This window comes from Carcharhinus amblyrhynchos, chromosome 11 (genome assembly GCF_965287045.1).
Source record: "Carcharhinus amblyrhynchos chromosome 11, sCarAmb.v2.hapA, whole genome shotgun sequence".
Classification (NCBI taxonomy): domain Eukaryota; kingdom Metazoa; phylum Chordata; class Chondrichthyes; order Carcharhiniformes; family Carcharhinidae; genus Carcharhinus; species Carcharhinus amblyrhynchos.
Genome location: NC_137334.1, coordinates 1,875,389 through 1,899,826, shown reverse-complemented (window position 1 = coordinate 1,899,826; position 24,438 = coordinate 1,875,389). Strand labels below are relative to the sequence as shown.

The 24,438-nt window shown below is 42.2% G+C and overlaps 1 protein-coding gene across 6 annotated transcripts in view; it reads left to right on the top strand.

The window, feature by feature from the left end:
* unc80 (unc-80 homolog (C. elegans)) overlaps window positions 1-24,438 on the top strand; it is a 262,012-nt gene that overhangs the window by 150,452 nt on the left and 87,122 nt on the right. For all 6 annotated transcript variants that reach the window (XM_080198381.1, XM_080198378.1, XM_080198379.1 and 3 more), the window contains 12 exons: window positions 1,907-2,038; window positions 2,161-2,304; window positions 2,993-3,093; window positions 4,704-4,790; window positions 5,190-5,373; window positions 7,497-7,591; window positions 9,199-9,288; window positions 12,371-12,472; window positions 16,874-17,054; window positions 17,817-18,082; window positions 23,125-23,259; window positions 24,135-24,273. In XM_080198381.1, the coding sequence (XP_080054507.1) occupies window positions 1,907-2,038; window positions 2,161-2,304; window positions 2,993-3,093; window positions 4,704-4,790; window positions 5,190-5,373; window positions 7,497-7,591; window positions 9,199-9,288; window positions 12,371-12,472; window positions 16,874-17,054; window positions 17,817-18,082; window positions 23,125-23,259; window positions 24,135-24,273 (1,656 nt within the window). The remainder of the gene's footprint in view (window positions 1-1,906; window positions 2,039-2,160; window positions 2,305-2,992; window positions 3,094-4,703; window positions 4,791-5,189; window positions 5,374-7,496; window positions 7,592-9,198; window positions 9,289-12,370; window positions 12,473-16,873; window positions 17,055-17,816; window positions 18,083-23,124; window positions 23,260-24,134; window positions 24,274-24,438) is intronic.

Genomic DNA, 24,438 nt, shown 5'->3' with positions numbered 1-24,438 from the left:
AGAGGCACGGATAGAGTGGATAGTCAGAAGCTTTTTCCCAGGGTGGAAGAGTCAATTACTAGGAGGCACAGGTTTAAGGTGCGAGGGGCAAGGTTTAAAAGAGATGTACGAGGCAGATTTTTTTACAGAGAGTGGTTGGTGCCTAGAACTCGTTGCCCGTGGAGATAGTGGAAGCGGACACAGTAGTGACTTTTATGGGGCGTCTTGACAAGTATATGAGTGAGATGGGAATGGAGGGATATGGTCTCCAGAAGGGTAGGGGGTTTTAGTTCAGTCGGGCAGCATGGTCGGTGCAGGCTTGGAGGGCTGAAGGGCCTGTTCCTATGCTGTAATTTTTTCTGTTTGTTCTTTGATTAGGTCAGCACCTGGCTCTGTCCAACATCCAACTGACCCTGGGGATGGATTATGTACTCTCTTACATTACTGTGTGGGCAGTACTGTAACTCAGTCCCACATTGGCCCTATATATGCCAGACCCTGATACTATACCCACAATTTCTATGACTTCCTTACAATAATTTAAGAGCAGTGTTAATTGCTTTAAGGCAAGACTTTCACCCCTTTCTCAGGAGGAACAATATCATTTATTGACATTAATTCCCATTTGGAAATAAATTTTGAGCACTGAATGCTTAAATGACTGCTGCCAATCAAATGATTACTCAGCTGTCAACTGTGAGTAAATTGGTAGCGCTGGTGTCTTGGAGTCAGAAAGTTAAAGGTTTATGTCGCACTCCAAGACTTGAGTGCAAAATGCAAGCCCGATGCTGAGGGAGTGCTTCTGAGGTGGACGTAAAAGATCCTGTGATACTGTTTCGAAGACAAGCAGGCTAGTTTTCTGTGGTGTACCAAACAACACCTATCCCTCAGTCAGCAGGTTATCTGGCTATTATCACATAAAAACATAAGAAATAGGAGCAGGAGTAGGCCACCTAGCCCTTCGAGCCTGCCCCGCCATTCAATAAGATCATGGCTGATCTGTCGTGGCTCAGTTCCACATTCCCGCCCTCTCCCCGTAACCCTTAATTCCCCTGTCTAACATCAGTTTCCCCTGTCACATATCAGTTTGTGGGAGTTTGCTGTGTGTAAATTGGCTGCAGCATTTCCTACATTATTATGCTTCAAATGAACTTGATGGCAAAGCACTTTAGGATGTTCTATGGTTATAATAAGTGCTATATAAGTGCAAGTCTTTTACTTTTCTTTCTGATTCCTGCTTAGCTATCGCGAGTTGACCAAGTTCCTTTGTACAGGAAGTGTTGAGGCTAGCATCACTGAAATTAATGGACAAAACCATGTCAGGCCACTACTGTCTATCTTAAGCACAGTGAGAGAATTTGACAAATGTTTTGCTTCCTGGACCCTAACAGTACAATTGAATATTGAGCTATGTCAACTGACATGATCTCATTTCCCGTTCCTCTCTGTGAGTTGAGGGCCCAAACCTGGGATTTATGGCTCTCTGCTGTCGTGTCCACAGCGCAGTGTCATAGCAGCATTATAACATTTTATTGCTTTTTCACTGGTTACAATACCACTGCTTATTCGTACTCCACACTCAGCCACCACTGGAATTACGTTGACTTTTGACTTCTGTGGCATGCATAACGTTCTTTATCACTTTACAAGGTGTTCCCAATAATGGTAGGCAGTAGTTTTAGTACAAAACTTAGTTACAAGCAAAATCAGAGAAAACTAAAGTTAAAATAAACTGCTGGAACAATCTTACCCATGTAACTGTCTGCATCAAGGTGCGTAGTTTGTTACAATGACAGTAAATATAAATGAAGTGCAACCGGAACTTATTTTGTTTGTGTCTTTAAAGTATTTTCAAGAATTACTCTAAAGAATTTGTATTTATTTAGTTTACTGGTCAGTAAATTTCTGATTTTCTCACTTTTGTCAGTTGAAGATGCTGCAAACTTAGCTTCCCGTCGGCTCTCTGTCAGTCCATCCTGCACGTCTAGTACGTCCCATAGAAATTACTCATTCCGTCGAGGCTCCGTTTGGTCAGTGCGATCAGCAGTCAGTGCTGAGGGTAAGCGGGAATCATTATTTAATTCGTAAAGGTCTGGGAGGGAGCTGGATTATTGTGTTTTTCCCTTTACAAGGATCTGAATCATTGAATGGGTGAAATAGGTCCCTCTGTTTTCTGTGCAGATGAAGAAGATGCCACAGAGAACACTCCAACACATCATGTATTGCAGCCTCCCCAGGCTGTGTTTCCTGCATGCATTTGTGCTACCGTACTGCCGATTGTTCACCTCATGGAGGATGGAGGAGTGCGAGAAGATGGTGTGGCAGGTACTCTTCACCATTTCAACCATCTGGCTAGCGGTGGGAAAGTGACTTTTGAACCTTACGGATCTACTAAGTGAGGTTGCTTTGTAACAGTGGATAGGAACTCCTGGGTCCGATAGACCAATGAATTCCTAATTCTGCTAGAAGGTAGGATGCAATTGGCCAAGGTAAATAAATTGCACTAATGCTTTGGGAGTATCCAGTTAGGATGACAGGATAGTTTGGAGAAATGAATTCTTGAAACTGTTTTGCTATTGCTATGTAAACTTCAGCAAGGGGTTGGCATGTTGGTCAATAAAAAGGGTCTTTAACCAGCATACTGTCTTTTAGGGTCTTTGTATTTAGCTGGGTTCAGCTCAATACTTAGCATCTGAGAGAAAACCACCGCTTCACCATGTATATAACTGACCTCGAAATTCCTTCAACACAGACAGAGTCTCCTCTGCTTCTTAAAATGCAGATGGAGCTATTGGGGCTGGAGACATTGGAGATTCTCATGTCGTCTTTCTGTATGCAGGTCAGATGTCCTCCCATTGACACTGCAGTATCCTCGAGCAGGATGAATAGTAGAGATTGGTCCAACCTAATTATACAGGCTGTTAAAGTGTTTATTTCATATTAATGTACATTCTTGTATATTAATGGTTAAAATGACTTCAATGTGTTTAAAATTGTTCCTTTTCCGTTTTAGTGAGTGCAGTAGCACAACAGGTGTTGTGGAACTGTCTGATCGAAGATCCTGCACTCGTTCTGCGTCATTTTCTGGAGAAGCTCACTATTAGCAACCGTCAGGTAACAGAATTACCTTCAATAAAAATTGCAGCAAAAATGGGAACTTACTTTGTGTCACTTTTTTATTCTTTGAAATGTTCCCCACAACCATACACGTACTTTCAATTGGAAGAATGGACAAAGCCCTTAGATCTCAGGCAACATGAGCACTTGTATTTCTTGAAAGCTAGTCTGTTTGTTTGAATGATGATCACTTGGAAGGGGCTATTCAGAGCACTGCGGCCTGATTAAAGGCCAAGTGCTGAAGCAACATTAAGGTTTGAAAGATGTATGAATTAATGGTAACATGTTTAAAATGTTGGAGTTAAAATATGTTTGCAAATCTCAATGTACAGGTTGCAAAATTTGAAACAACACTGGCAGTAAGCAACATCATGGTGCACATCAAAAAATGGTGGACGTTAGTTCACAATTTTCCATCCAATAATATTAATGGCTGAAAAATGAGGAGCTGCCCATAATTTTCCAACAATAAACAGGTGGCTGAGATTGTTTGTTGCCAGCACGGATTTAGAGTACTGTATTTACCTTTGTTATTACTTACCTGAATAATTTAATAAATTGATATCATGTCCATGTGAAAACATTAACTTTACCACTATAATTCCCCTTTTGACCAATGAATCTCACTTTCAAACATTTATATTTTATTGGCTACAGTCAATCCTATTCCTCCACTCTTCAAGGCCTGGAACTTTATTTCCCTCAAGAGGCTATCCAGTTTCCTTTTGATCATCTCCTCTTCCACTACCCTCATAAGCAGTAAGATCCAGGTTATTACCACTGACTCCATATAAATGTGGGGCTGGATTCTCCAGCCTCCCAGCCACGGTGTTTCCTGCTGGCGGAAGGCGGTGCGTTGTTTGTTAGCAGTAGGATTCTCTGCTGCTGTCAATGGAAATTCCCACTGACGTCACTGTACACCGGCAGTAAACCCAGAAGTGGGGGTGCACTGCCGGCAGGACCAGTGAATCCCACCAGCGTGAATAACCGGAGAATTCCAGCCATGGTTCCTCACATTCTACTGGCTCCCTTGCCCAAAACTTTAAATCTGTGTCCCCTTTTCCTTGTACCATCAGCTAAAGGGAACAGTTAATCTTTGTCTACCATGTATAAACTGGTCATAATCTTACTTATGAGATGTCCCCTTCATCTCCTTTGATCAAATGATAACAACCCTAGTTTCTCCAAACTAACTTTATAGTTAAAATCCTTCACCCCTAGGACCATCTTGGTAAATTTCTTCTTCACCCTCTTGAGGACCTTCACATAACCAGAACTCTCTTACTATATTACTCTAGTTGTGTTTCAACCTACTTAAAAGTCACGAGATCAAAATTCCAAACGATTTTTCTGCTGGCGGGAAATTGATGTTTTTCATTCATGCCGAATTTAGTGCCCCTGCCTGGAGCGGAAAATTACACCCGTTAACAAAATTTGATACCTTTACAGTTCTCTAATTATAATGAATAGACACTTGTAACAGTTTTAACAAACCACGCATTTAAATGAAGTCTTGTGATATAATTTTGTAAAATGTTTGTGCTGTTTCAATTGCAAATTTAAAAAACTTCCAGCTTTTTTGTTAAGCCACAATTTTTCTTTTGTAGGATGAACTGATTTACATGTTGCGAAAACTCCTGTTAAATATTGGGGATATGCCTGCTCAGACCTCTCATATTCTCTTTAACTACCTGGTAAGTATTACTTATGCTTTGCCTCACATAACTAGCATTACCCATCCATATCCAATAATGAAGTACATGTCTACCTATTTTTATTGCTGACCTTTTTGCATATTTTGAACTGCAGCTATTTTCTTTTCATGGAAACAATGGATAACTGTTACCCTAGCTGCAAGCATCTTCACCATGGAACTAACTGTAAAAACATGGATTTTGCAAGAAAATTGCAAATCAAAGTTTAAATTGCATTTACTCATTGCCTGTAAAAGCACTAATAGTTTTGTGTGTGGAGGGATGGGACAGGTTTGGGTACGAGTCTTGAAGATATGTTGGACACACTCTAATGTTTTGCGGACTACTACTGAAGAACAATATTGAATGACACTGTCAGTATTTCCTGTTGCCTTTCAGGTTGGCCTGATCATGTACTTTGTCCGCACACCTTGTGAATGGGGCATGGATGCAATCTCGGCCACTGTTACCTTTCTGTGGGAGGTTGTAGGTTATGTCGAAGGACTTTTCTTCAAAGATCTAAAACAGACAATGAAGAAAGAACAATGTGAAGTCAAACTGCTTGTTACAGCCTCTATGCCAGGTAGGAGCACAACTAACTAGCAAAGGCTAGCAGTCAAATATGGTGCATTCCTAGATCCATATTCCTGCTTATTTCCAATTATGATCCATCAAGGTTCATCATTGCTATAAATTCATTGAAATTACAGAAAGAAATTGCCTATTTCTAGCAACTTCTCTGTTCGAACTGGGGTATTGATAGAGAAGGGGATGCGGGGTTGGAGTGATGAAGGAGTGTACGAGTGTGTCATGGAGGGAGTGGTCCCTGCAAAATGCTAGTGGGATGATTGAGGGGAAGATTTGTTTCATTGTGGCATGGTGGCCTCATACTACAGTTGGCAGAAACAGTGGAGGACATTCCTTTGAATGCAGAAACTGGTAGGATGAAAAGTGAGGACAAGGGCCATCCTATCATGGTTTTGGGAGAGAGGGAAGGGTTGGGGGTACAGGTACAGGTAATGGGACAGACCCAGTTGAGTCCTCTCTCAACCATAGGTGGTGGGGGGGTAGGGGAATCCTCAGTTAAGAAAAAAGCAGACATGTCAGAGACATTGCTTTCAAAGATGACATCTGTGGAATAGATGTGATGGAGGCAGAGAAACAGCAAATGGAGTCCTCACGGGCTATAGTCGAGGTAGCTGTGGGAGTCGGTGGGTTTGTAATGAAGATTGGTGGTCAGTCTGTCACTGGAAATGGACACAGAAAGGTCAAGGAAGGGAAGGAAAGTGCTGGAGATGGACCAAGTGAAGAGTGGTGCAAATTGAAAGCAAAATTAATAAAACTTTTCAAGGTCTAGATGAGAGCGTGAAGTGGCACTTATACAGCTATCGATGAAATGGAAAAAATGTTGTGGGACGGGGCTTGAGTAGAACTGGAGCAAGGAATGTTCTACATCCTTCACAAAAAGAGAAACATAACTGAGGTCCATGCAGGGGTAAACAAAGCCAAATATTTTCTTTGCAGAAGTGAGACAAGTGAAAGGAGAAATTGTTGAGTGACAAAACAAGTTTGGTTAGAGAGAAGAGAGTGGTGATGGATGGGGATTATTCAAGCCTGAGCTCCAGGAAGAAATGGAGAGCTCTCAGATCATCACGTGTAGAGGGATTGGACATCTGTAGTGAAGAGGAGGTAGTTCAAGCCAAGAAACTAGAAATTTTGGATATGACGTTGGGTAACAGAGGATCACCAATATTGGTGGGAAGGGATTTGATAAGGAGAGAGAAGATGAGTCAAGATAGGAAGAAATTAGTGCCATGGAGCAGCAACAGGCTGATATAACGGATTTAACAGGGCAGCCCTGTTTGTGGATTTTGGGAAAGAATTAGAAGTGCACTGTGCAGTTTTTTGGAATCATGAGGTTGGAATCTGTGAAGGGAAGGCCTCCAAAGTCAATGAAGTCAGTGACAGTCCTGGAAATAATGGGTTGGTGTTTATTGGTGAGGTCATGATCCAGGGTTCCCCCCTCCCCCACTGAGCCACCAGTCACTTGTTCTCAAGTTTTGCTTTCACTGAGCACTAACCTTTGTCCTCTTATTAACATATTCTGATATTTTACCTTTATGCCACTAAAGCACTTCCCATAGTTCTTCACACTGCCATTAACTCTGTCTCGTGACCTACACGTCTTTGTTGCACTGTTTCCTAACTCCTACCTATCTCTGAGCTTCTACTTGTTCTACCCACTCTATCCCCTCTTATACAATATAAAATTGACCATTTTTCTCCCTTTTGTAAAGAAGAGTCCTATAGACTCAGAACATTGGGGGAAATTCTCTGGCCTCCCAGCTGCGTGTTCACTGGTAGCGGGATTCTCTGGTCCCACTGCTGTCAATAGGCTACCCATTTATGTCACTCCAAGCCACTACGAAACCTGCAGGAGGGGGGGTGCACTGTCTGTAGGACTTGAGAATCCCATGAAAAGCTGGAGAATTTGCCCAATTATCTCTGTTTCTCTCTCCACAAATGCTCCCAAACCTGCTGGGTTTTCCAGCCTTTATTTCATATTTCCAGCATCCGCAATATTTCGCTTCTACTTTATTGTGAAAAGTTTGAGTTTGCATTGTCTTTTTGTCTCAGTGGCTAATTAAGATGCAAGCATAATCTTTTTAGAGGACAGATTAGATGTAGAATGTCTTTATTCCCCAGGAACAAAGACGTTAGTTGTCCATGGACAAAATGAATGTGATATTCCAACACAACTTCCTGTGCATGAGGATACACAGTTTGAAGCTGTTCTTAAGGTAAGGGATCATATTTTATTATCATGAGCAATTTACTTGTCTCAGATGACTTAACATTCTATTATTGCTCATCTTGCAGAAATGTAAGATGTTTAATATGTGTCATATAATAAATGTCTATAACGTGTGTGTAGTGTATATTAAGATACTGCATTGAATGCAAGGTTGTTACTATGTTTACTTCATTTAAAATAATCTTATCTTATTTCCATATATATATGTTAATTATTTTGTTTTTAAATATAAATGCCTTATTTATCAGCCATTCATTCCTACTCTATTTAATGTTTAGTTAGAACAATTTTTGTTCTTTGTGATTTGTGCATTTCATAATTGCCACAAAATAAATCACAATTTTCACCTCAGGCAAGGTTGAGACATATTTAGGTCCAATAATGTATTTTAATGAATGAAAAATTGTGGCCAGTATCCACTCTACAACCAGTGATCAGGGTTTCCCGCCAATAGCTTGAAATTGTAATAACTATGTCCTATCCCTCCACCTAAAATAATCAATTCAGTACTCACTCTTACTTACCACCAGTCACTAAATGTATGTTTTCTAAAGAATGTATTTGAACCATCTAGGACAATACCAATGGACTTAAACTGCATTTGTTAGGGAAACTTTTAGTTCTGTAAAGTATGCCCGTTATCTTGGAATCATACAACACAGAAGGAGTCCATTTGCCTCCCAGCAACTGCAATTCACCGAGTTCCACTCTCTCGACTATTTCCCGTAGCCCTGCAAATCTTTTTTCTTGACATGTAATGGTCTAATTCGCTTTTGAAAGCCAAGATTGAATCTGCCTCCACCAATCTCTCAGACACTGCATTGCAGATTCTAAACTCTTACTGAATGAAAAAATTATTCTTCAGCGCGTTGTTGCTTTTTTTTTGTTGCTAATTACCTTAAATCTGTGCCCTCTTGTTCTTCATCCGTCTACCAACAGGAACAATTTATCCCCATCTACTCTGTCCAGTCCCCTCGGGATTTAGAACATCTCTATCAAATCGTCTTTCAACTTCCTTTTCTCCAGGCAGAACAGTTCCAGCTTCTCCAATGTATCTGTGGAACTGAAGTTCCTCACGCCTGGAACCATTTCATGAATCCTTTCTGCACTCTTTCTGACACCTTCACGTCTTTCTAAAGTATGGTGCCCAGAACTGCAAAAAATATCCCAGTTGAGGCCAAACCAGTATTTTATGCATAACCTCTTTTGTTCTCTATGCCCTTATTTATAAAGCCCATGATCCCATACACTTTATTAATTACAGTATTTATCATTCCTTGGCACTGTTGAGCCTGCGGCACCATTTTTGTGCAACTCAATGACTAATATGTCCACATGACTATTTTGTACATATGATATATGTTTATTTTTGCTCATTATAGTATAGAGGATATGTTGTTTATCACAAAATCCATTCTTTGGTCATTGCATGTGTATTAGAGAATATTTGAAATACTCATGGGTTGTTACGTGGTTCCACATATATCACTCAAATAACATGACAATATGTTCTAAGCTTAGAAAGAATTCACTGTATTCCGTTTGACGTGCATAGATTTTAATTGCTGAAGTTGCTACATTTTTTCTTTGTAGGAATGCTTGGAATTTTTTAATATTCCTGAAGCTCAGTCAAACCACTACTTTTTGATGGATAAGCGTTGGAACCTGATACATTACGCTAAAGTAAGACATTGACCAATTGAAAATGAGAAATGTCAGATGATTATTTAATCGGAGAAACATTGAAAACAGGAAAATTACTGTAAAATGTTACAAATTGAAAATTTTCACAATTGTTATCATATGCTTTATATGTGTTAAAATGCTTATTTGCAAAAAGAGAAATTTGACATTGTTGTGTCTGTTTTGACAGAACAATGGCCAATTTGACGCTGGGAAGTGATTTGGATTCACTCAGACTGCTGCTATATGTGGTATAATTTTGCTCTAAACAGCCATATTGAAATGAAATGAAATCCTTCACCCACTTCTAGACTAACCAAAACAAAAATTTAAACTAATCAGAGACTGCTAAAGGCAGAAGAATAAACCAGTGGATAGTTTTTTTTGCAACTTAATTTAGTGTGCAGGTTGAACCAGCCAGAGATGATCTCCCTTCACATTGAGACTGTGACCACTGTCCCCCCCCCACTCCTGATCGAACACCCGTCTTCAACCCTTGGGCGTTGGCTGGTAATCACAGCTGATTGAGGCCAATCGAGTCCTGACTGATGAGCTGGGTTAGGGATGCCTACAGATCAATGCATTTATGATGGTGAGGCTCAATTTAGGATGATTCTTAACTTTTCTATTCTAATCCACCCAAGGACACTGCATATTTTGTGTAACAGAATAATAATTTGGAACCTTCTGTTGAGTTTCTTAATGCACTCTACTTTTCTCCTTTCCCCTCCTGAGCCGTGGTCCAAAACTTCACCCAGTAGTCACTCCGTGATGTTTGTGAACCTAAACAGTGAATGTCAGCAGGATATTAATCCATGGGGCATCATTCTTCATTTGTGTCTATTCAATAGATGTCACTGAACAGCAATTCAAAGCAGACACAATGGGCAGAATGTTCCTCTCCCACCTGCCATGAGAATCATAGTGGGTGGGACACAGTCCATGCAAAGGTCCATTGACCTTGGCTGGGACTTGGATCTCATCTTGGGGTGAGCGTGGCTGGAAAATCCCACCTAATGACTATGTTCTTCCTCTTTCCTCTTTTCCTAGGCGGAGAACACAAAATCAACTTCTTAACTGAAAAGAGAGATTGCAATTATCAAGTATCTTATCACATCTCTCAGAAACATCTCACACTGCTTTGTATATTGTGAATATCTATAGTGACTATTATACTGCAGGCAGACACTATAGCCACTTAGAAACGTAGAAGATAGGAGCAGGAGGAGGCCATTTGGCCCTTTGAGCTTGCTCTGCCATTCATTGCAATCATGGCTGATCATCCTACTCAATAGCCTAATTCTGTTTTTTCCCCCATAACCTTTGACCTCATTTGCCCCAAGTGCTATATCCAGCCGCCTCTTGAATACATTCAACATTTTGGCATCCTGTGGTAATTAATTTCACAGGCTCACCACTCTTTGGGCGAATAAATGCCTCCTCACCTCTGTCCAAAGAATTCCAACAGATTTGTCAAGCATGATTTCCCCTTCATAAATCCATGCTGACTCTGTCTGATCCTGTCACTGCTTTCTAAATGCTCTGCTACAAAGTCCTTGATAATGGATTCGAGAATTTTCCCCACTACCGATGTTAAGCTTCCTGGTTTATAATTCCCTGTTTTCTCTCTGCCTCCCTTTTTGAATATTGGGGTGACATTCGCTACCCTCCAATCTGCAGGGACTGTTCCAGAGTCTATTGAATCCTGGAAGGTGACCTCCAATGCATCCACTATTTCTAGAACCACTTCCTTAAGCACTCTGGGATGTAGATTACCAGGCCCTGGGAATTCATCCACTTTCAATGCCATTAATTTTCCCAGCACCATTTGTCTACTAATATTGAAACCCTTCAGTTCTTCCCTCTCTCTAAATCTTGCACTTGCCAACAATTCTGGCACCTGACTTGTGTCCTCTTTTGTGAAGACAGAACCAAAGCATGTAATCAGTTTCTTTGTCCCCTATTATACAGTCTCCTGTTTCTGTCTGTAGGGGATCTGTCTTCACCAACCTCTTTCTCTTCACATTTCTATAGAAACTCTTAGTGTCGGTCTTTATGTTCTCTGTAAGCTTGCTTTCATACTGTATTTTCCCCTTCTTAATCAATCCCTTGGTCCTTCTTTGCTGAATTCTAAACTGCTCCCATTCCTCAGACCGATTATTTTTCTTGGTCAATCTGTATGCTTCTTCCTTAGATCAGATACTCTCTCTAATTTCCTTTGTAAACCATGGATTGGCCCTCTTACCCATTTTGCTTTTGTGCAGACAGGAATAAACAGTTCCCCCCATGATTTCATGTTTGCCATTGTCTATCCACTGTCATCCCTTTAAGTAACTCTCTCCAATCTATCAAGGCCAACTCACGCTGCGTAGCCTCATAGTTTCCTTTATTAAGATTCAGCACCCGAGTCTCTGAATCGACTACTTCACTCTCCACCTTGATAAAAAAATTCCATCGTGTTATGGTCACTCATTCCCAAAGGGTCTCGTACAGCTGGATTGGCAATGATTCCCTTCTCATTCCACAGTACCCAGTCTGAGATGGCCTGCTCTCTGGTTGGTTCCTCCACATATTGGTCAAGAAAACCATCCCGTATACACTCCAGGAATTTCTCCTCTACGGCATTGTGGCTAATTTGATTTGCCCAATCTACGCGCAGATTAAAACCACCCATGATCACCGAGATTCCCTTATCACACACACCACTAATTTTACCCACAGGAAGATCTGGAAACAAAAATTAAGTTAATCTTCATTTTTGGTGGGAGGATAGTTGACTGGGCCTTTGGGAAGCCCCTGTTATATTCGAATAGATGGATCAGTCCTTACTTTAACATCCCCCCTAATGGATTGCACCTGTGAAACTCCAATCGTTTCTCAGTGTTGGATTGGAGTGTTGCTTTAGGTTAGATGCTAAATATAAAGTGGTGTTGGGGTTGACGTGTAACCCAGCTGAGGTAAAGTGACTCAGCACAAGTAAGGGATATTCCTGGAGTGTATGGTTCAAGTGTTCACAGTGCACTGTGTACAGTCACTTGTCTATTAACATGCTCTAAATGTTATGGCTTGTCTCTTTTTATAGACTTATGTACGGGATATTTATCCCTTTCGGCGCTCAGTCTCACCACAGCTGAATCTTGTCCATATGCTTCCTTCAAAAGGGCAAGAGCTGATCCAGAAACAGGTGAGAAGAAAAGCATTTGAGACTTAACTTTATGTCCTTTCCATGTAAATATTTTCCCATTGAAATATATTTGAACAGAAGATACACTATTTATTTTACACAACTGTGGTCCTTTAGAGGATGGGTGACTCTGCGATATTCCACAATGGGAAACAATTGTGACATACCTGCATGATGGTGCAGTCAAGTTTCAGACTGCAATTTATAACTACTGTCCCTATATGTGCAGTGCTGTCAGGTTGTCACATTCCTGTAAGGATGGTGCTGTTTTACATCTACCTCTTCACTGATTCAACCCACATTCTAAATAAAAAGTAGTCACTCAAGTTAGACACTTGTAAATCGATGTAGCGATTGTTAGTGAAGGGATCTTGAGGCTTGCATTTTAACACATCTGCTAGTAGGCTTTAACTATGCACAGTTTCCTGGCAGCAAGAGGTGTGTTCAGTGGGAAACTCCACCCAACATCTTAAGGGTCTGACACATCTGGGGTTAGTGTAGCACTGAATACAGTACCACCCACATAATGATGTAAGGAGACACATGACCCAGACCTGAACAGAGACGTAAGAGCTAAATAAGGAGAGAGCTCCTTGCCTGTGCTTCTTATAGAACAAAGAACAGTACAGGAACAGGCCCTCCAAGCCTGCACCAATCACGTTGTCCTATCTAGACCAACTGCTTATATCCCTCTATTCCCCGTTGTTCATCTGCTTATCAAGATAAGTTTTAAATGTGACGATCGTAACTGCCTTGACCACCTCACCTGGCAGTGCATTCCAGGCCCCCACCACTCCCTGTGTAAAAAAAACTTCCCCTGCACATTTCCACTGAACCGTTCCCTCCTTATCTTGAACTTGTGCCCCCTTGTAATTATCATTTCTGCCCCGGGAAAAAGCTTCCAACTGTTCACCCAATCTCCCTCTATAACTTTAGAACCTTCTATCAGATCACCCCTCAGCTTTCACCTTTCCAGGGTGAACAATCCCAGTTTATTCAATCTCTCCTTATAGCTAATACCCTCCATACCAGGCAACATCCTGCTAAACCTTTTCTGCACTTTCTCCAAAGCTTCCACATCCTTCTGGTAGTGTGTTGACCAGTATTGGACACAGTATTCCAAATGTGGCATAACCAACATTTTATATAACTGTAACATAATTTGTCAACTTTTATACTCGATACCCCGTCCGATGAAGCATGCCATATGCTTTCTTTGCCACCTCTTCCACTTGTGCTGCCACTTTTAAGGATCTGTGGACCTGTACTCCCAGATCTCTCTGTGTCTGTGCTCCTGATTGTTCTGCCATTTATTGTATAGTTCCCGCCTGAATCGGATCTACCAAAATGCATCACCTCACATTTGTCCAGATTAAATTCCATCTGCCATTTCTTCTTCCAATTTTCCAGTCTATCTGTATTTCCTGCTGTATTCTCTGACAATCTTCATCACTATCTGCAGCTCCGTCAATCTGGGTATCATCCGCAAACTTGCTAATCAAACCAGTTATGTTTTCATCCAACTCATTTATATATGTTACAAATAGGAGAGGTCTCAGCACTGATCCCTGCGGTACACCACTAGTTACAGACCTCGTTCAGTAAAAACATCCTTCCACTGCTCCCCTTTGTCTTCTATGGCCAAGCCAGTTCTGTATCCGTCTAACTAATTCACCCCTGATCCCATGAGATATGATCTTTTGCACCAGCCTGCCACGAGGGACCTTGTCAAATGCCCTGTTAAATTCCATGTAGACAACGTCCACAGCCCTTCCCATATCAGTCATTTTTGTCAGCTCCTCAAAAAACTCAATTAAATTAGTGAGACGTGACCTCCCACACACAAAACCATGTTGTCTGTCGCTATCAAGACCATTCAGTTCCATATGTGTATAGGTCCTATTCCTAAGAATCTTCTCCAACAGTTTCACTCACTCACGTCAAGCTCACTGGTCTATAATTACCCGGGTTATCCTTGCTCTCCTTAAGTAACGGGACAACATTGGCTATCCTTTAAAACTCAGGTAGTTCACCAGTGGCCAATCAAGAAACAAAGATTTCTGTTCGAGGTGCAGTAATTTAATCTCTTGTCTCCCTCAGTAATCTGGGATAAATGCCATCTGGCCCTGGGGATTTGTCTACCTTAATGTTTTTTAATTCACGTAACACTTCCTCCCTTGTAATGATGACTTGTTCTCAAAGGTTTACACACCTCTCCAAGACACTCAGTGTGTCCCTCTCCTTTGTGAATACTGATGCAAAGTAATCATTGAGGATCTCACTCAGCGCCTTTGGTTCTACACATAATTTTCTTCCTTTATCCTTAAGTGGATCAACTCTTCCTCTAGCTACCCTCTTGTTTCTAATATATGTATAAAATGCCTTGGGATTCTCCTTAATCCTGTCGGCCAAGGACATTTCATGACCTCTTCTTGTCCTCCTAACTCCCTGTTTGAGCTCTTTTCTGTCTTCTTCAAATGCTTCACCTGACTGTTCCATATAGTTACAAATAGTTAGTATAAATATCTAAATATATAGTTACAAATAGGTAATAAATAGTTGTTGATAAGACCATGATGACTTTTTAAACAGTCGCTCTCTGTAACCAACACCACGCAACAATCACGAGCTGGTCTTAAGCAAGGACTTTTGATGTTTTAATAACTTTTTTTGGATGTATGGACTTTCCACTAGATCCTTGTGCTAGATTAGAATCATCATAGAGTCCCTACAGCGCAGAAGGAGGCATTCAGCTCTTTGAGGCTGCACCAACCACAATCCCTATGCCTGTAATCCCACATATTTACCCTGGTAATCCCCCCGACATTCGGGTCAATTTGGTGTGGCCGTTCAACCTAACTCGGATTGTGGAAGGAACCTGGAGCCCCCGGAGGAAACCCACACAGACACGGGGAGAACGTACAAACTCCACACAAAAATGACCCGAGGCCAGAACTGAACCCGGGTGCCTGGCGCTGTGAGGCAGCAGTGCATAACAACTGTGCCACCGGGCCACACATAGCATGTATTACACAAATGGTTTCAGTAGCCCAATCGGTAAAATATAAGGGAGAATGTGGAGCCAACACTGATATAGTGGGCCCAATTTTACTAGATAAAGTCGGGTGTGAAGCGAGTAGTGCGATCCACGCCCACCTTTGCTCCGGTTCCCCTTTACCAAAACCCCAAAGTTGCCGTGATTGGGACTGTGCCCGAAAAGGTCGCGATAGGCTATTTAAGTGCATTTGCATGCATTTAAATTGACTTATTGGACTACACGCCTAATTTACTGGCACTTTTCCCTTTACCACCGTGTTCGCCCATCCGGAAATCCGGAATTGGTATGAAACAGACATGCTCCATAAAAGTCTGACTCCGGCACTCCATCAGTGAAGGATAGTGAGGAGGTACGTGCCTGGCATCTAATGGCTCTCTGCTGCTTACTTTTGTTATAGCCATTTTGTTTCTTGGGTCAGTGGGGAGGGGATGGTCTGCAAGTGTGTGTGATGGGTGGGGCTGTTGCTCAACACGTGTCCAACATCCAATTTGCAGCACAGATTCGGGTCTCAGCACTGACCTCAGGTATTTTGGATGCTGCTGGGTCCTAGTGCACTCAGTACACTGCCAGCTGAAGGATGTGCAGAAAACTCTTACAAATTGCCCTGCTGCAGCCTCTCAACTTTTCAAGGAGCTGTGATTCTGGGGAGAATGTAGGTGGGAGAATAGAGCATCCACTGCCACTCTGCCTGAGATCAGTGGGAGGGGAAGGGGGTCCATTGCCCCTTTGCCTAAGATCAGTGGGGGTGAAGGGGGGATTCGCTGCCACTCTGCCCGAGATCAGTGCAGGGGAAGGGAGTCTGCTGCCATTCTGCTTGAGATCGGTAGGAGGATGGAAGGACGGGCTTGCGGTCAGTCTGGATGGTGCGGGTGTGGGGGTGGGCATAAAGGGGGCATTAATGTTGTGGGGGTGGGAGCAATGTCTGCTGGGGCCAGGGGAAGGCATTATCCGGCCTGGTGGGCGTTGTTTGGGGGGGGTGGGGTGCAGATTGCAGCATTCTATATATTTTTTGCGCATCCAATCAGAGCTGCAGAGTTTCAGGTGAACTGAGCCCAGCCCACAGGCTTGTACAGCACGATTCAGAATCACTGATATTTTTGCAGGCAGCGTGCCAATGAACAGGTCCAAAAGTCAGATCTGAAATACTCCCAGTTTCAAATCCACCCAGCACTTAGAATCAAAATGAAAGAATAGGGCCCAGTGAGTCCTTTTTTGCTGGTGTTTCCATGACTAAGTTATTAATACCATGTTTGAACAATAACACATCAATATGCTGCTATTTAAATTGTGGGTTTTAAAAATACACTTCTTTCTCACAAGATAATGGCTATATTTTTAAATAGGTGTTTACTCGGAAACTGGAAGAGCTTGGTCGGGTCATGTTTCTGATGTCTCTTACTCAACACCTCCCTTCTGTACACAAACCATCCCATGTGTCCTTGTTGCAAGAGGATCTTCTCAGACTTCCATCATTTCCTCGAAATGCAGTTGATGCAGAATTTTCACTGTTCACTGATCATCAAGGTAAAATCATTCTTCACCAGACTTCAAACTGAATGTGTCAAGCAACCTTATAAAATGTCCAATTATTGTAAGGTTGAAACAAAGCACAACTTGCCTCAGAAAATTATGACTGGATCAAGGCACAAATCTTAATAAATTGAAACAGGTGGGCCAACCTAACAATTATGAGGCCTACGTTCTCAGAAATGGGTGTATGGTGGACCACTGCTCCCCACAGTTCCAGGAACCTGGATTCAATTCTGGTCTCGGGTCACTGTGGGGTACATGGCATCATTGTGGGAGTCTGATGTTTGAGAATGTACCACCATGACTTGCATCTCCTTCAAGCATAACTGATATTTCTGATGGTACTGGGCCACCTTGAAAACCCCACCAGCATTGAGTCTTTGGTGAATCACGGATTCAATAACTATTTCTTACTGATGGCGAGCTGTTTGCAGAATTGTCCTTTTTTCACTCTTATTTCATTGATGTGTAAACATGAACAACTGTATGTTTATGCGTGTTCAAGTTCACTTAAACTACTGAAAGTGAAATGTGTCCGAAAGGCAATGATTATAAAGTATTTATATTATCCAACATGGAGGATGACATGGTTGCCCAGTGGTTAGCACTGCTGCCGCACAGCGCCAGGGACCCGGGTTCGATTCCGGCCTTGGGCGACTGTCTGTGTGGAGTTTGCACGTTCTCCCCATGTCAGTATGGGTTTCCTCCGGGTGCTGATGATGAAGATAAAGGTGAAATTTTTCATTGTTTTGTCAGGTAAAGAACTATTTGGACTTGATACTCTTCACAAGAGCATGTGGATTAAGCTGTTGGAGGAGATGTTCTTGGGCATGCCCAGTGAATTCCCCTGGGGAGATGAGATTATGCTCTTTCTGAATGTCTTTAATGGGGCTTTAATTCTCCACCCAGAGGACAGCGCACTGCTTCGACAATACGCTGCTACAGCTATCAATACCGCAGTGCACTTCAACCATCTCTTTTCACTGAGTGGGTATCAGTGGATCCTCCCTTCCATGCTTCAAGTAAGTTTATCTCAACAAGTATTCAGTTCTCAGGTTAATCAGGTTTGTCCCTTCTTAAAATTTGTTGCTTCAACATAGAATTTGGATTATATTTAATGAAACAAGGGAGTGTATCATCAGGTTGCTGCCAGGGTTTAAAATCTGTGTTGCGGATCATCTACCTATTCTGAAAGCTGCCAGATTAGCATTGAAAATTGGATTTTTATTTCTATAACAGTGTGGATTCACAATGCTAATTTTACACATCTGGAACAAATTAAATGTTTACCCCAAACTTACTTTGCCCTCAAACAAATTATTTTGTTTAATTTTCATTAACCTAGCGTACTACTCTTGGGGGATAGAGATGACAAAATGACTTTCTTTTATATCGTGCATTTAACATGGATAAATATCTCAAAGCGCAATAAAAAAAGAATGTCAAGACAAAGGAAAGACATTCAGTATGGGAGTGGGTGTGTACAGTCCTTGTGATGTAGTTACACCCACAGGGCTGTTAGGTAGGAAGTTACAGGATTTTGACCCAGTGAAACGAAAGGAATGGTGATATATTTGCAAACCAGGATGGTGAGTGGTTAGGAGGGGAACTTCCAGATGGAGGTATTTTCATGTGTCTGCCGTCCCTTTCCTTCGAGGTGCTAGCAGTTACGGGTTTGGAATGTTGAAGGAGCCTTGGTGAGTTGCTGCAGTGCATCTTGTAGATGGTACACACTGCTGCCACTGTGTGTTGGTGGCAGAGGGAGTGAATGTTTGTGGGAAAGGAGGCAATCAAGCAAATTGCTTTGTCCTGAATTGTGTCAAGAGTCTTGAGTGTTGCTGGAGCTGCACTTATCAAGACAAATCACATTCCTGATTTGTGCCAAATGAAAACACAGGCATTAAAAAACATCTTCAAAGAAAAATTAAGTTATTACTAGGTAATTAAGATGTTGTTCAAACAAAACTAGCACTCCCCTTTGCAAATCATAGAATCGTACAGTGCATAAGAGGCCCTTCGGCCCATTGAGTACACACCGACATGTTAAAAACACCTGAACTCCCACCTAATCCCATCAGCCAGCACTTGGCCCACAGCCAAGTGCTCCAAGAGCACCAAGTGCTCATCCAGATACTTTTTAAAGGATGTGAAGCAACCCACCTCTACCCCTCTCCCAGGCAGCACATTCCAGACTGTCACCACTCTCTGGGATAAAATGTCTTTCCTCACATCCGTCCTCTTGCCCCTCACCTTGAACTTATGTCCTCTCATGACTGATCCTTCAACTAAGGGGAACAGTCGCTCCTTATCCACTCTGTCCGTGTCTCCCATAATCTTGCACACCTTGATCAGGTCGTCCCTTAGTTTTCTCTGCTCCAATGAAAACAACCCAAGCTACACAACCTCTCTTCATAACATAAATGTTCCATCCCAGGCAGCATCCTGGTAAATCTCCTCTGTGCCCCCTCCACTGCAATCATATCCTTTCAATAATGTGGTGACCAGAACTGCACACAGTACACTAACTGTGGCCTCACAAAAGTTCTATACCACTCTAATATGACTTCCTTGGTTTTTTAATCTACGTCTCAATTGATAAAGGCCGTGTCTCATATGCCTTTATCATCACCTTACAAACATGTCCTTCCACTGTGTAGACGGACCCCTGCTGAACTGCAGAAATGACTCATTCTTGGGCCTCAGCCAAGCATTCACAATGAAGCGAGCTGGCTAAACAGATCTGCTCAACCTGCTTCTGTTAACACATGATGATCTCATGCTGAAGGCTTGGCTAAGCTCCAAGAATGAATAATGGATTTAGCCTAGCAAGGGTCTGTTTCCACAGTTCAGTACTGCTTTGTTTGACATTTTATTACTTTGTCATAATCTGGTGTTTTTTGAAGTTGATTTTCTGAATGTTTAGTTGACAAGATTAAAGAGGTGAATTGCAGTTTTACTCGATGGGACTTTGAATTCATATGTTTGATTGAAAGCCTTGTGAGAAGGGAAGAGGACCAATGGTTTTCACAGAGATCTTTGAATGGCTGTTTTTATTATAAACATTTCAAAGACTTGGTAGTGCTATTTTATGGCTCACTGATTGTTGTACCAATTACAAATGGAGTGAATGGGGACGGAGGGAGTATGGGGATCCTGGACTGAACATGGGTGGCTTGGAAGAGACTACAGGGCATGAGAGATATGAGGAGCTAAGGAGGGGACATGAAAGATGTGAAGGGTCATGGATCACATAAATAGTGGGTGGGGAGTAAGAGGTGAGGGTAGTGGGCCTATTAACCATAATTACAAGACACTTGATGTCCCAGTAAATTGGTGGTTTCGGGGGTGGGAGGGGGGTCCATTGCCACTTTGCAATAGATATGGATATGCCACTGTTGGACGGGGTAAGCACAGTAAGAAGTCTCACAACACCAAACTAAAGTCCAACAGGTTTATTTGGTAGCACGAGCTTTCGGAGCCCTGCCCCTTCATCAGGTGAGTGGGAGAGTTGGGTTCACAAACAGGGCATATATAGACACAAATTCAATTACAAGATCATGGTTGGAATGCGAGTCTTTACAGCCAGTCAACTCTCTACCATGTGAATGGAGAGAGCTTTAAGCTCAGGTTAAAGAGATGTGTATTGTCTCCAGACAGGACAGTTAGTGAGATTTTGCAAGTTCAGGCAAGTCATGGGGGTTACAGATAGTGTGACATGAACCCAAGATCCCGGTTGAGGCCGTCCTCATGTGTGCGGAACTTGGCTATTAGTTTGTGCTTGGTGATTCTGTGTTGTTGTGCGTTGTGAAGGCCACCTTGGAGAACGCTTACCCAAAGATCAGAGGCTGAATGCCCGTGACTGCTAAAGTGTTCCCTAATAGGAAGGGAATGCTCCTGCCTGGTGATTGTTGAGCAGTGTTCATTCATCCATTGTCGTAGCGTCTATGTGGTCTTGCCGATGTACCATGCCTCGGGGCATCCTTTCCTGCAGCGTATCAGGTTGATAACATTGGCTGAGTCGCAAGAGTATGTACCATGTACCTGATTGATGGTGTGCTACCATGAGATGATGGCATCTGTGTCAATGATCTGGCAGAGAGGTTGTTGTGGCAGGGTTGTGAGGTGTCATGGTCACTGTTCTCCTGAAGTAAGAAAATGCTGTAAGAGCAGGATATGGTGCTTGACTCATCAATCAACAGTTCTATTGCACCACAGTGAAAAACCGCACCGACCTCCTCAGAAGACAAACACAGGACACAGTGGATAGAGTACCATCGTCGTCCAGTACTTCCCCGGAGCGGAGAAGCTATGGCAGCATCTTTCAGAGCCTTCAACATGTCATCGATGAAGACGAACATCTCGCACTACCCTCACTACCTGCCTTCAAACAACCACGCAACCTCAAACAGACCATTGTCCGCAGCAAACTACCCAGCCTTCAGGAGAACAGTGACCATAACACCACACAACCCTGCCACAGCAACCTCTGCAAGATGTACTGGATCATCGACACGGATGCCAACATCTCACATGAGAACACCGTCCACCAGGTACACAGTACATAATCTTGCGACTCAGCCATCATTGTCTGCCTGATACACTGCAGGAAAGGATGTCCTGTGTCATGGTACATTGGGGAGACCATGCTGATGCTACGACAGTAGATGGAAGGATCCCCTCAAAAATCACCAGGCAGGGGTTGTTCCCTTCCTGTTAGGGGACACTTCAGCGATCACGGGCATTCAGCCTCAGACCTTCAGGTCAGCGTTCTACAAGGTCGCCTTCAAAACATATGATAATGCAGAATCGCTGAGCAGAAACTGATAGCCACATGAGGACGGCCTCAACCGGGATCTTGGGTTCATGTCACACTATCTGTAACCCCCATGACTTGCCTGGACTTGCAAAATCTCACTAACTGTCCTGTCTGGAGACAATACACATCTCTTTAATCTGTGCTTAATCCTCTCTGCACTCACATTGTCTGCATCTATAAAGAATCGATTACCTGTAAAGACTGGTATTCCAACCATGATCTTGTAATTGAGTTTGTGTCTATATATGCCCTGCTTGTGAACCCAACTCTCCACTCACCTGATGAAGGAGCAGTGCTCCGAAAGCTCGTGCGACACATAAACCTGCTGGACTTTAATTTGGTATTGTGAGACTTCTTACTGTGACTCTGCAATAGGATCAGTGGGAGAGGGAGGGAGAAGGGTGATCTGGGCTGGTCATTGGGAGGGAGGTGTTGAGGCTGGTTATCGGTGTGGGGGTGGAGGGTGGTTAATTGGGAGGGATTGGGGAGGGGGGTGGTCTGAGCTGCTCAATTGGGAGGCTGTGGGAGGATCGGGGGTGGGGGTGGGGGTCCGATAGGCCAGCGATCAAGGGGAGGGTTCCAGGAACATCGGGGAGACTAGCAATCAGGAGGCTGTTATTGAGGGGCCACTGCACATGTCCTGATCTCCACATTGACAGATCGACACATGCGCACCAGCCCACTGAGCACCTCATTGCCAGCATCTGAGGTGGGATGAGGCCCCCCCCCCCTCCACTTTTCAGTGCAAATCTCCCTACAGCTCTGTGCATTGCACAGTATCAGAGAGTCCCCCCCCACCTCCACTACGGTTCTGTGCGTTGCACAGTATCAGAGAGTCATTCAGGTAAATACGTCCAAATAAAACAGTTGGGAAATATTCCTGTTCTCCCACTCATTGGGCACTTAGTTTTGTTTTGGGAGAATCCCAGCCCAGATTATCTGGCTGTTATTACATTGCTGTTTGTGCATACACTGCTATATTCCCTACTTACAAGAGTGAGTTCAAATTAAATGTATTTGTTACCTGTAAAGTTCTTTAGAACATCTTAAGGTCATAAAATACGCTATGATAAATACATGTCTGTTCCCCTTCCTGTATATAAAAAAACATTCTTTTCCTTCCCATAATCATACATTGGGAACTGAATCTTACTATACTGTTCAAAATTTCAATAAGAATTAATCATAAACTCTGCACGCTTCTCACTTACTTGCATCCACATTGTTTTAAAATTTTCTCTTCTACAGGTCTATGCTGATTATGAAAGCAATCCATTACTACGCCAAGCAATTGAATTTGCATGTCGCCAATTTTATATTTTGCATCGAAAGCCTTTTATTCTCCAGTTATTTGCGAGCGCAGCACCATTACTGGAGTTCTCGGTAAGCAAACAAAATTCACTTTGCATTCCATCCCTCTCTCCTTATCCTAATTATAAGTCAAATTTGTACTCTGAGGGCAAAGTTTTACTTTTGAAAGATTTTAGACGTTATCCCAGATGATTCCCATCAAAATATTTTATCCAATTGCAGTTTATTTATTATTCATGTTAAAAATAACAGTGTTATTGTCCAAGTGACTATTAATTAGAACACACTTTCCTCACTATATGATTGTGGTCATACATCCCAATGCTGATTTGATGATTGTCAGCTAGACTTGGCATGAGTTTTGTTCATGCTTAAAACAGGCTGCTGACTATATTTTGTTGATTGAGGGACATCTCTAGTCTCCAAGATCAAGATCTTGCAAAGCCAATCTCAAATGGGCTACAGGTTTTCATTCAGTAACATAAATGTGTAAGCAATTGGTTTCATTTTTTTAAATTCGCTTTTGAATCATTTCTTCCCTTCTCTCCTCCTGAATATTGGGTTTAGTTTCGCAGCTGTCTTGACAGTCTTGCATTTGACTGGTATTGTGAATGTTAGACAACATCATCCTCAGAATGCATTCATAAATGTACATCTTTATCTGGGATTACTGAACAGTAATCAGGAAGAGAACCTATCTATTGTCTTCTAACACAGGGATTCTGTAACTGCCTACCACTTCTCTGGCTGAGATCAAGTATGTATTATTAAATTTGGCATCTTCTTATTCTCTGTGAACTGCCTGTAGTTCACACATGACTTTAACGAGTTGAACAATTGAGAAAATCTTCATGTAAGAATTAAAAGGAACAATACAGGAAAATTCATGTCAATGTTGAAAACAAAAATTTGCATGAAAGAAAACTGCATTTGGCTTTTGTATTTAGGATGTTACAGCCAGTGGATCAGCCAAAGGCGTCTCTTCTCAATGTCTGTTTGACCTCTTGGTGTCCTTGGAGGGTGATACACAAGACACATTGGATGTGCTGGAATTAGTAAAAGCTGAGAAACCGCTGAAATCTCTAGGTAATCTTAATTAAGTTTAATGTGTCATAAGAAATAATGCAATGAAAATATGCATTATATGATTATTTCTAAGGATAATCACAATTAATGAATTGTAGTCATGTGTTAATGTTCCATTTATAATTTTGTAATCCATCTTTCATAAAAGAGAAGTATCAAATAACA